The following is a 13,178-nucleotide window of genomic DNA, read 5'->3' on the forward strand; positions in this document are numbered from 1 at the left end:
GACTGTTTGAGGTTGTGGACAGGTGTCATTTATACTGATAACAAGTTCAAACAGGTGCCATTAATACAGGTAACGAGTGGAGGACAGAGGAGCCTCTTAAAGAAGAAGTTACAGGTCTGTGAGAGCCAGAAATCTTGCTTGTTTGTAGGTGAACAAATACTTATTTTCCACCATAATTTGCAAATAAATTCATTAAATATCCTACAATGTGATTTTCTGGATTTTTTTCTTCTCATTTTGTCTGTCATAGTTGAAGTGTACCTATGATGAAAAGTACAGGCCTCTCTCATCTTTTTAAGTGGGAGAACTTGCACAATTGGTGGCTGACTAAATAGTTTTTTGCCCCACTGTATCTGCACACATCTCTCATACACTTACTGTATGAGCTATGCAACACATAGAAAAGACATGAAAGCGCTACCAATTAAATGAAGTTACAAAACATACATCATACACTTGCAAAAGTTCAATTCATGTTTAAAATGTCCCAAACCACACTGTTACATTCAATATATCATTGTTTCGCCTACGGTCTGTTGTAGGGCTAGTAAAACCTCCGGTCCAGGGTAGCATCCCAAAAGGCACCCTATTCCCTATATAGTGTACTATTTTTGAAGTGTCTGTCCTATATCTAGGAGATTTAAGAAATTTCAGGAAATATTTCGTTTTTTTGGACACATATTTAACCCCTTTTTTTGTAGGCACAAAACCACCTCCATACTTCCATTCATTTTTAAAACCGGTCCCGGGTTACCTGCTAATGGGCAGGTATGTCTCACTGTCTGGGTGTTCTGCAGTAGGATTGGATAGAGGCAATTACCGCAGCTGTGTAACCCTGTGTTAGTGGGCAAGTGAGCATTGTTGAAATCAAAACCCAACCCTCAAGTAAGTCATGAAGAACTCACTTACTAAACTCAGTTTTGGACAAGACTGACTTTATGAACAAAATGATCCTTTTTACACTTTGTAGTACATTTTGACACTAGAATAAATGTTTGACTAATATAGATGCCACATATGCCATTTTCTATCAGAGAAGTTGTTTGCCTTCAGTTGCACTTTAAAAAGGCAATCAGCGGTAGAATTTTTTTTAAATGTTTGGTAAAAAGATGAGGGATGGGGCTGGAAGAATGTAACCACTAAAATGAATAAACAGAGCTATGGGTCATGTTGAGGCTATATAGTGTTTGTTTACATTTACTTTGTTAACAAACACTGGAGTAAAACAAGCGTATATTTGGGGTTCTGATGGGGTACGGCAGCTGACCTAAGCTCATGTGGCATTTATAAGTTATATTCTTCAATAAGGTACATATATTTAATGTATAACTCCAAAAATGAATGTAGCAACTGCTGATTGCCTCTTTAAAGTATCTGTGGACCAGACTTCTATGAAATATGACCTATAATTAATAACACGAGTGAAATAGTTTTCCTTCCCAAAAAATGGCAATTAAGTAGGTTAGAAAGCAGCTTTCCTGTGTTTGAATGGTGTGGGAATAACCCAACAGAATGGTGTGGCCGTATACTGGTCATTAAAAATATTCATGCTAGTAGACCGCTCATTGGTCAGCTCAGCCAATAAGCCAACATGACATCATGTTTTATGAGGAAATAGCAAGCATTTTTGTTATTTTTTTTAAACGGACTGTTTGAGGTGGGGTTTTGAAGTGTTTATTTTTAATTTTTAAATGTATAAAGTTCTTTGACCACAAATATGAATACGACAAGTCAAAAACATTTTGGTATGAGTTAACAGAATATTAACTTTTAAAACTAAGATTTTCACTGGCCAGATACTTCAAAAATAGTAGTGCACTATATAGGGAACAGGGTGTCATTTGGGACACATAACCCAAGGCTCATCTTTCACCCCACCTTCTGGCTGACATGGGCCCAGCTCCACAGCTCCAGCCCTGGGATGGGTCTCTTCTCTTCTCCTTTCCATCAGTCTAGGTCCAGGATCTGTTCAGTTAGGACGTCCATGGCATCAGAGGCCTTAGTGGAGGAGGGGCCAGAGTCAACAAACATCTGGGGGATCTTACTCCCAAAGTAGATCTTACTGTTAGCTGCTATGGCCTGGAACTTCATAAGCTGCAGATACTCTGGCGTCAGCTTCAACTGGGAGTGGAGAGAGAGAGGGCGGAGAGAGAGGGGGGAGAGAAAGGAAGGTGAGGGTGGAGATAGAAATGGAGGGAGAGAGGAGAGAGAGAGGGAGAGAAGGCAGAAGCCAGTGATGAATGCCTGGATGTCCTGTGATACTGTTAGATTGTAGCCTGAGGAGGGAGTGTGTTCTCTCTCACTCTTCCAGCCAGTCTGAATTCACTCCCTACCACCTCGCCTTGGCTCTAACCCTTGGATATTTGTAGATCTGCATGGAGGAAGCAACATGGAGAGAGCTGAGAGATCTTTCACCACCCTGATTATGCAGATCCTTCAGATCTGCAAACGTGGAAGGGTTAGGGCCAAGGAGGACCGGCGGTTCCTCTCAGTATGGTCCTCTCACCTTATTGGCCTCGGCCGCTCTCTCTGCTGTGTAGAACTCTGCATCGGCCCTGGCCTTCATCTTAGCCAAGAATGCTCCGTCTGCAACCCAGGGGTAAGACGTCAAATTGTGTTGACGCCATCTAAAATATTATCAGCTGGCGGGTAGAATGAAAACATTATTTCAACCGGTGGGTTGGTTCGCGGTTCAGAATTACATTGTGGGTCGGAAACATTTTAAAATCAAGATAATACTTTTAAAAACCCAGGAGCTTGTTGTGATACGAATTCCATTCTGTGAGTGGCGAGACAGACACAAGGCTACCAGCCACGCATTGAGTGTGTCGAACCGGGAACTGTCCCTTATTTTGTGTTGTGCTAAAACATTCCAATTTGTCTACGCCAGAGCTTATGTTCCCTCTCCCCACGTGAGAATACGACAAGTTTACTTTCCATGGATAGCCTAGCACATGCCGAAAATGTCTAACGTAGGCCTAGCCGGAGAAACAAAAACAAAGGTTATGATAAGGGAATAGGCTACAACACCATCGTGGTCTGAAGACAGGAGGGAGCAGTAATGGGGTATGTCTAAATGTATAGCTTTGAGCTCCCATAGTCAATCCTCAGGAGACTACTCTTTCTACCATCATGACCCACAGGGAAAAGGACAAAAATGTAGAGCATCATAAAAGCCCCGTTATGCCAGCATGCCATTTCACTGACCAGTGGCCTAATGACAATTATAAACTGGGTGGTTGGAGCCATGAATGCTGATTGGCTGAAAGCTGTGATATATCAGACCGTATACCATGGGTATGACAAAAGCATGTATTTTTACTGCTCTAATTACATTGGTAACCAGATTATAATAGCAATAAGGCACCCCTGGGGTTTGCGGTATATTGCCAATATACCACAGCTCTGTATCCAGGCACTCCGTGTTGCAAAGAACAGCCCTTAGCCGTGGTATATTGGCCATATACCATACCCCTTCTGGCATTATTGCTTAAGTATACAGTCTTATTGTTTTGCCAAACACACATACACACCTTCAATTTCAGAGATCCTTTTCTCTGTTTCTTTCTCCATGACTTTCTGGCTAAATTTGATTTCAGCCACTTGAGCTAACTTCTCTGCCTCTGTAGGGCAGCACAGGGAGGAGACAGGAAATGAGCCTTACATTCTGGGATTTAATGAGAAAACGGGCAGAATTCCTCTTAAAAATTAATTCAAGAAAACAGACTTACAGTCATTTGTTTATAAATGTCATGTATTATTATAAAATGTCAGTTTAATATTTTTTTCTGTGAAAATGTAAAGGTCATAGTGCGTTAGTGTCTGACCAATCACATGACTGACCGATCACAGCCCTCTTCCGCTCTGTCTCCGCCTCCTTCTCCACCACCTTCTGAGTCTGAGCAGAAATCAGAAGCTTTGTCTTCTCAGCCTCCCTAAACAAACAAACAAACAAACGCACGCACGCACGCGTGACACACACACACACACACACACATTAAAGGTGCGTGCTAAAAGTTGGTTAATATCTTTCTCCCATCCTAAAACAACAGCCAGCATGTTAACATGGAAAAAATACCATCATCAGTCAATTACTAAAGCCCTCCAGATGGTAGTGGTGAGTGTCCCAAATAGCATACTATTCCCTATGTAAGTGCACTTGTCAAAGATCATGCACTATAGAGGGAATAGGGTGCCATTTGGGATACAACCAGGTTCGAGGAGAATGAATAAAGGATGGAAGGGGGTTGGAGGTTTTGGGAATATGGAGCATTGCAGTGTTCTAGAATGTTTCAGTGTTACACAGCCAACTGTTCTACTCACATCATCTCGTAGTTCCTCCGAATGCTCTCAGGAATGTTGGGCTTTGTGACTCGGACCGCCTACGGTCAAGATTGCCAAACCACAACCGTGAAAAAGAAGAGTGACGGAGAGATGACCGAGATCATATTGAACATTTGTTTTACTGTGGAATTGCAAGTCATTACATGGCATTAAGAGGCATTCCATCACCAGGGAATCATCTAGGCTAAATGCCAAATGACACACTATTCCCTTTGTAGTGCACTGCCTCTGATCCAGCCCCATAGGGCTCTGGTCATGGGAATAGGGTGCCTTTTGAGCACAAAAGAACCAACGCAATCTTACTCCTGCCCAAACACTTTCTGAAGTGAACTGTACTGTAGTGTTATGCGTTCCTGGCAGAACCTACAGCTGTTATTGTAGTTTCTTCTAGAGGATTAATGAGGACAAAAAGCTAAGTGTTTAAACCTAGAGGGGCCTTAAAACTGTAAAGGAATGAGCGGGGGTGGGGTGGGGCCGGGGAGGAAATTATTATTCCTCTCCCTTTCTCCAGCTCGCTCTCTCATTTTTGAGTCTGACAGAATCTGTCATCGTTTTCCAGTCCAGATATTGCAACATGGGATCTGTTCTGTCTATTGTCTTTCATTAAGTTTTAGCTAGTAACTGAAGTCCATCCAGGACAGCTTAGCAGCCCACTCATCGCCTGGCATTCATTATCACAATATAGAGCCTCATAAAGTGGAAGAACAGTATTCTACTTTAACCTTACACATTACTTTCAATTTAACCCTGTTTCCTGTCTTCCATTCAACCCCCTGTGTGTGTGTGGCTCTACCTGGATCACACAAGGATAAGTGGATTATCAAACCGAATCAGAAATCAATACGAGGTAATCTTTGTACATAAATAAACAGTTATGAAACAGTACTCACATAACATGGGCAGTTTCAATGTTCAAACTGCTTATGATATTGTTAAATGAGTATTCACCATCAATAACATATTTATATGCAAGGATTCTCTACAATTCAAACCTCCCATCGCTCTTCCTCTCCCAGTCACACAAGGATAAGTGGAGTATCAAGTAAATCAAATCAATCATCAGAATTCCTTGCCTATAAACCTTTAATAAACATTTATACTGGTATGCAAGGATTCTCTAAGATTGGTTTGTTGTCTCTTCCTCCTTCCAAGTACCTGTATGATGAGTCCAGGAGCCATGCAGGTCAGATCCTCCTGTAAGGTCAGCTTCAGGTTTTCATCTATCTGGTCTGAGGAGGGAAACCAACGCACGCACACGCACACACACACAATGGAGACAGAGGCTGCATCCCACACACTACCCTAGTCACTATTCAGTATAGTACTTTTGCAGTTGTAGTGCACTATGTAGGGAATTGGATGCCATTTGGGACCACCCAGAGACAACACTAGGCCTTTAAAACCCTTTGAATATTGATTACTTACCGAACAAGCCGATGTAGACCTCCTGTAGAGAGTGGACGCTGCAGAACTGGTTGAGCTCATGGTGAACCTTGTTGAATATCAGGGCCTTGTCGTAATCCGCTGTGAAGTTCCTCACTATATCATACACTGTAGAAGAGAGGCGAAAGAGTTGCTGTGAAGTTGCTCACTATACCATACACTGTAGGAGAGGAGAAAGAGTTATTGTGAAGTTCCTCACTATACCATACACTGTAGAAGAGAGGAGAAAGAGTTGCTGTGAAGTTCCTCACTATACCATACACTGTAGAAGAGAGGAGAAAGAGTTGCTGTGAAGTTGCTCACTATACCATACACTGTAGAAGAGAGGAGAAAGAGTTGCTGTGAAGTTGCTCACTATACCATACACTGTAGAAGAGAGGAGAAAGAGTTGCTGTGAAGTTCCTCACTATACCATACACTGCAGAGAAAGGACAAAGAAGAATGGCTACAGCACAGGAGGTTGGTGGCACCTTAATTGGGGAGAACGGGTTTGTGGCAATGACTGGAGCGGAATTGGTGGAATGGTATCAAATACATCAAACGGAGCGCCGCTCCGAACATTATTACAACCCGTTCTCCCCTCCTGTGGGCTACAGTAATATCCCTTTCACACCAAAACGTTTTTCTGCCAACTTTACCATACCGCCAATTTTCCCCCGCCCTTTCTTTATATCTGAAAGTGCATCAATATTACATTTGCTTTTTGATATAGTACCGTAAATCCTATGTGAAAGCAGTATAAAGTAAGTAAGTAGTAGTGGCTACAGTAAATACGGAGCTTGGTCCGAGCCTGAACGGTCCATATGGCAGAAGCCTCCTGTTTCTTAGCATCGGGCAGCTTGATGTAATACCCCTTGGACCGGAAGCTAGTCTATCGCAGGGTTACAGTAAGCTGAGTTCAAAATGGTTGCCGAGTACTAGTGTTGTGTTCTAGACCACCTGAAGCGAGACTGATTCAAGACCGGAACAAATAGAGTCAAGATCAAGACTGGATGGGGATTGTAATTGTGTCAAATTGCCAGCATAAGAGTTCAAAGCGTTCAGTATTTCTGTGTTCATATTTTACGACAACATATCGATTCTTTAGAAATTCAGAATGGTGAGAAGAAGAAAAAAGGACCGGTCTCACTTACTACAACACTGCTAAGTACACAACCATCCCACACCAGGCTGCCCCTCATCCCCCCCACCCCTTACATCTGTCATAACAAAAGAGACTTGGAGCACACTTTGAGAGAACATGGAGTAAACACAGTGTTTAAATGTGTCCAGACGCCTTTCACTAACAGAACCAGGGACTTACTAAACAGTGGTTTTATTTTTACTCAAACACAGGTTGGAAAATGAGTCTCCCATGAAATGATGGTGCAGCGGACAACACACACTGTTACAATACATGGGTTACACTGGTTTTGAAACAATATAGCATATATACTAAGGAAGGATTTGAACATCAGGCATGTTATGTCACAAGCAAGATCAGTTTTTAGTTTTGTGTTGAGAGATAAAACTTGAGCACCTTGTCAAAATTGCTCCAACGTTTGATGTATTGGCTTATGACTTTACCTGCTGAGGGCACCAGGTAGTTCACCACTTCTATCCGGTCAAAGTAAATCATCACTCCCCCACTGAACAAATAAAACAGAATGTAACTAGACATGCATGCAATACATCCTCAAGAATGGAGATACAAGTAGCTGGTAATCTTTCCATCCAGGAAGTTTATTTCGGGGGTTGACGACATACAACCCTACCTTGTGCCACATGGTACATTCTTCACTTCATCCGTTTGTAGAGTGGTCTACAAAGAACAGAAAGAGAAGGCGTTAAACACTCGACAAATCCAGAATTTCTGCAGGGCTCAATTCAATAAAACCTACATTGTAGTATTTACACAGTAGTTATTTTCCCTCATGGTCCCAAAACTCTTCTGACAGGTTCTTTGGGCGGCAGGTAGCCGAGCGGTTAGAGCGTCGGGCCAGTAACCGAAAGATAGCTGGTTTAAATACCCGAGTCGACGAGGTGAAAAACCGGAACTAGGCACATAACCCTAATCTAATCCCAGGGGTGCCGTACTACTATGGCTGACCCTGTAAAACAACACATTTCACTGCACTTATCCGGTGTATGTGACAATACCACTGTATAAAAACCTGCAAACCTACCAGGGGTGTATTCATTAGTAGCACACTCGTAGCTAAATGTTCTGTAACAGAAACCGTAACCTAGATTTACTATTAGACAAATATAGGCAGGTTCCTCCCCGTTTGGTTCCTAGTGAATAGACTCCCATCATAGATTTGCTGTCACTTTTCAGAATAAGAAGTGTGTGGGCACAGGGTGACTTTTTTAAACAAAAAAAACTGACTTAACTTTGCAGTTTGATTGAAGTCCAGTACACCTCTGAGACCAGTCAGGTTTCAGTTCCTCTCTTTGTTCAACTACATTTCAGCCTAAACCCCAGCCAGACCAGTCATGCCCAGGGCCTAAGACATCATTCTTACCTGCACAGACTTGAAGTTAGTGATGAAAGGCATCATCAGGTGGAACCCAGGGTTACTGGTGGTGGTCAGGAGAGCTCCTCCCCTGTGGAACACACAAGTCAAGGACACATTTAGGAGGGAGCAACATAACAAATGTTGCAGATAGATGTGCCACAAATAGAGATGATATGATTCCTTACTCTGCATGCATGTTGAAGGGACATGTCTGTGCTACATAATAATATATCAATTTAAATGAAGACATAACATAAATCTGACCTGTAGTAAACTCCAGTGTGTCCCTCCTCAATCTTGTGAACAGAGGCGAAGAGAGCAGCGCCACCAATCGCACAGATTATTGAAGCAATGGCACCCAACTGTGCCATCCTGGGAAGAAGAGGAAGAATAAACCATTTGTTTTTAAAGGATTGGCATGCACAATGTTGGACATAGAGGATGGATGAATTAAATAATAACCAAGCTTACAGTGCATTCGGAAAGTATTCAGACCCCTTGACTTTTTACACATTTGGCTATGTTATAGCCTTATTCTAAAATACATTAAATCGTTTTTCCCCCCTTATCCATTTACACACAATACCCCATAATGACAAAGCAAAAACATTTTTGATTTTTTTGCAAATGTAAAAAAAAAAAAAGTATTCAGACCCTTCACTCAGTACTTTGTTGAAGCACCATTAGCAGCGATTACAGCCTCGAGTCTTCTTGGGTATGATGCTACAAGCTTGGCACACCTGTGTATGGGGAGTTTCTCCGATTCTTCTCTGCAGATCCTCTCAAGCTCTGTCAGGTTGGATTGGGAGTGTCGCTGCACATCTATTTTCAGGTTCAAGTCCGGGCTCAGGTTCAATCGGGTTCAAGTCCGGGCTCTGGCTGGGCCACTCAAGGACATTCAGAGACCTTCGACCCAGTCTGAGGTCCTGAGCAGGATTTCATCAAGGATCTCTTTGTACTTTACACCGATCATATTTCCCTCGATCCTAACTAGTCTCTCAGTCCATGCCGCTGAAAAACATTCCCGCAGAATGATTCTGCCACCACCATGTGTCACCGTAGGGAAGGTGCCAGGTTTCCTCCAGAATTGCCGCTTGGCATTCAGGCCAGAGTTCAATCTTGGTTTCATCAGACCAGAGAATCTTGTTTCTCATGGTCTGAGAGTTCTTTAGGTGCCTTTTGGCAAACTCCAAGCGGGCTGTTGTGTGCCTTTTACTAAGGAGTGGCTTCCGTCTGGCCACTCTACTATGAAGACCTGATTGGTGGAGTGCTGCAGAGATAGTTGTCCTTCTGGAAGGTTCTCCCATCTCCACAGAGGAACTCTGGAGCTCTCTCAGAGTGACCATTGGGTTATTGGTCACCTCCCTGACCAAGGCTCTTCTCCCCAGATTCCTCAGTTTGGCCGAGCATGCAAGCTCTAGGAAGAGTCTTGGTGATTCCAAACTTCTTCTATTTCAGAATGATGGAGGCCACTGTGTTCTTGGGGACCTTCAATGCTGCAGAAATGTTTTGGTACCCTTCCCTTGAACTGTGCCTCGACACAATCTTGTCTCCGAGCTCTACAGACAATTCCTTCAACATCATGGCTTAGTTTTTGCTCTGACATGCACTGTCAACTGTGGGACCTTATACAAGACAGGTGTGTGCCTTTCCAAATCATGTCCAATCACTTGAATTTAACACAGGTGGACTCCAATCAAGTTGTAGAAACATCTCAAGGATGATCAAATTGAAATAGGATGCACCTGAGCTCAATTGCGATTCTCATAGCAAAGGGTCTTAACACTTAATAAGGTATTTCTGTTTTTTTTAAATGTAATAGATTTGCAGACATTTATATTTTTTCGCTTTGTCATTATGGGGTACTGTGTGTAGATTGATGAGATTCTTTTATTTAATCCATTTTAGAATAAGGCTATCACGTAACAAAATGTGGAAAAGCGAAGGGGTCTGAATACTTTCCGAATGCACTGTTGATACCTTTCACTGAAGAGTTGAAGTCTAATCTAATACATAACCTTACAAATATTCTACCGCTTTTACAAAAATGTTGTTTTAGGGTAGTAAATAGTAATCTTGCAAGTTCTGGATGTTAGGAGAGTTGATTAGAATAGAATGAGCTGCATGTAGTTTAAAACAACATCTGAGCAGAGCATTCTATTTGTAAATAGAAGGCTATGGATGTGAGATCATTCAGCTGGTTAAAAAAAAAACAATGTTGTAAAACATTACTAAAACGTTCTGTGCCAGCTAGGTATGCTGCCGTCAAGGTAAACTCCTATTAGTCAGGAAGAAGAAGCTTAGCTGAGACATCAGCAGGGACTGACCTTACAACATTATAAGAGGATTGACCAAGAAAGGCATGGAAACTTCTCGCCTGCCTCACCTCACTCCGAAAACATCAACAACTGAAGCCTGCCACAAGTTATTAGTCTGTGCACAGCTACAACAAGAATCATATTAAGATACTATAGTGATCTTGTCTAGACAACTACAAGTCAGTCAATCAATCAATGACAGCATGCAGTCTTTTCATACCAGGTCGTGAAACTTGAGCTCGCACGTGAAGGTTCAGTCATCTTTGGTTCAGTATCTTTGGTTCCACTTTCTAAGTCTAACATGGAGAAGTTGTTTCACTTTCAGTTGACAGAATGCTGACAGCTAAAAATGAATTACCTAGCTAAGCGCCCAGTCTTGGATTTACTCATACACCCCTCCCAGTAACGCAAAACAAGATAAGCCAACTACGTAACAGGCATTGTGCAACAACAGTTTAACGTTAGTTTGTTAAGCTATCTTTAGTTCCTACAGAGGATGGTATCTAACCTACATTGACTAAATATTTCACAAACATTGTTGTTGCATGTAACGTTAGATACTTGAAAGGCCATTGATAAAAGTGTACTCGAAACCCGTATTATTACCTGTATTATTACACGAGGTGCCTCCTCCACGGTAAAAAAATAAATAAATACAAAACATATACGCTAACAACATTTGCTAACACCTACTACAAAGTTCACTTCCTCATTTTGCGTCATGCGTCATCAGCTGGGCGTCCTTCAGTGCCTTTAGAGGAAATATCCTTCAAAACCGGTAGAGGGCAACAAAGACTATATCAAAGAAAGCTAAATATTCTGACTGTTATGTAGAAGTTGTTTCTGTGATTTAAAAAAAATCATATATCTAGGTTTATGAGTTTTCTATTAATTGTGGCATTTATATGATGCATTAATACAAGTGTACTGATAACCCACTGGCTCCATGTCATCTACAAGACCCTGCTAGGTAAAGTCCCCCCTTATCTCAGCTTATCTCATTGCATCTCCCACCTGTAGCACACGCTCCAGCAGGTATATCTCTCTAGTCACCCCCAAAACCAATTCTTTCTTTGGCCGCCTCTCCTTCCAGTTCTCTGCTGCCAATGACTGGAACGAACTACAAAAATCTCTGAAACTGGAAACACTTATCTCCCTCACTAGCTTTAAGCACCAACTGTCAGAGCAGCTCACAGATTACTGCACCTGTACATAGCCCACCTATAATTTAGCCCAAACAACTACCTCTTTCCCTACTGTATTTAATTTATTTATTTAATTTGCTCCTTTGCACCCCCATTATTTTTATTTCTACTTTGCACATTCTCCCATTGCAAATCTACCATTCCAGTGTTTTACTTGCTATATTGTATCTACTTTGCCACCATGGCCTTTTTGCCTTTACCTCCCTTATCTCACCTCATTTGCTCACATCGTATATAGACTTGTTTATACTGTATTATTGACTGTATGTTTGTTTTACTCCATGTGTAACTCTGTTTCGTTGTATGTGTCGAACTGCTTTGCTTTATCTTGGCCAGGTCGCAATTGTAAATGAGAACTTGTTCTCAACTTGCCTACCTGGTTAAATAAAGGTGAAATAAATAAAATAAAATAAATAAGTAAATTGCTACACTGTTTGCTGTGATACAATAGGGCAGAGTTGCTTTTATATTACTGTAACAAGGTAGGAACCATAGTTTTGGTCAGTGCTTCACAGAGGATCATAATTAGTGGGGAACATGTAATGGTATAAAACCACCCCTGGTAATATAGACTGTCCAGTGAGGGGATTCGAGTAATGCACCGGGCCAGTGTTGATTGTATTCGTTTTGGAACCGGGCTGCCTCCCAGGCATGAGCTCTGTGCCCCATTTTGTCCGAAGTGATGTAAAAGTGATGTAGATTAAGCACGTGGGGTAATGAGTAGGATTCTGTGCTTCATATGCAAAAGTGATTGTGAACTATTTTGAAAATTCAAATAGACACTACCATTCAAAAGTTTGAGGTCACTTAGAAATGTCCTTGTTTTTGAAAGAAAAGCAATTTTTTTGTCCATTAAAATAACATCAAATTGATGAAAAGCGTTATCTCTGTCCACTGTCTGTGTTCTTTTGCCCATCTTAATCTTTTCTTTTTATTGGCCAGTCTTGAGATGTGGCTTTTCTTTGCAACTCTACCTAGAAGGCCAACATCCGGGAGTCGCCTCTTCACTGTTGATGTTGAGACTTTCAAAAACAAGGACATTTCCAAGTGATCCCAAACTTTTGAACAGTAGTGTATATTTTATGAAAAAGAGATGTGTGTATCTAAACAAAGCATCATGCTGCCTTGTTGGCAACATGACCGAGCGACGCAGATCATTGTTCGATTTGAGAAGGGTGATCCTCCCTCACCACTTTTGCCCATTCACATCATAGACCATAGCCCGGTTCACTTTATCAAACTCCCTCATTGCCATTTGTTTGAGAGCCATTTAAGGACCAATGTTGTCTTGAACATTTTGGGGATGTCCAAATATTTATATAAAGTTATGCCGCGGTAGCCTAATATTTTCAAATAGTTTCAGTTGATTA

General features: G+C 41.7%; 1 protein-coding gene across 4 annotated transcripts; it reads right to left on the minus strand.

The window, feature by feature from the left end:
• Positions 1 to 1,673: 1,673 nt before the first annotated feature.
• On the minus strand, positions 1,674 to 11,342 carry LOC139411097 (erlin-2-like). 4 transcript variants are annotated; one of them, XR_011634564.1, is made up of 13 exons: positions 11,210 to 11,342; positions 10,824 to 10,899; positions 8,550 to 8,657; positions 8,292 to 8,373; positions 7,542 to 7,588; positions 7,354 to 7,415; positions 5,770 to 5,895; positions 5,500 to 5,573; positions 4,324 to 4,382; positions 3,844 to 3,935; positions 3,534 to 3,623; positions 2,507 to 2,642; positions 1,674 to 2,121 (listed from the first exon to the last, which is right to left on the minus strand). XR_011634564.1 is itself a non-coding variant. In XM_071156946.1 (13 exons), the coding sequence occupies exons 1-13, from the start codon at positions 11,280 to 11,282 to the stop codon at positions 1,948 to 1,950; spliced, it is 1,143 nt and encodes a 380-aa protein (XP_071013047.1). In that variant the 5' UTR covers positions 11,283 to 11,342; the 3' UTR covers positions 1,674 to 1,947. The 4 variants fall into 4 exon arrangements, 3 of the variants coding, with proteins under 3 accessions (XP_071013047.1, XP_071013049.1, XP_071013048.1); XM_071156946.1 differs by having other exon boundaries at positions 2,507 to 2,586; XM_071156948.1 differs by lacking the exon at positions 10,824 to 10,899 and having other exon boundaries at positions 2,507 to 2,586.
• Between the last annotated feature and the right edge of the window lie 1,836 nt (positions 11,343 to 13,178).

The sequence above is a fragment of the Oncorhynchus clarkii genome, chromosome 6 (assembly GCF_045791955.1).
Source record: "Oncorhynchus clarkii lewisi isolate Uvic-CL-2024 chromosome 6, UVic_Ocla_1.0, whole genome shotgun sequence".
Taxonomy (NCBI): Eukaryota; Metazoa; Chordata; class Actinopteri; order Salmoniformes; family Salmonidae; genus Oncorhynchus; species Oncorhynchus clarkii.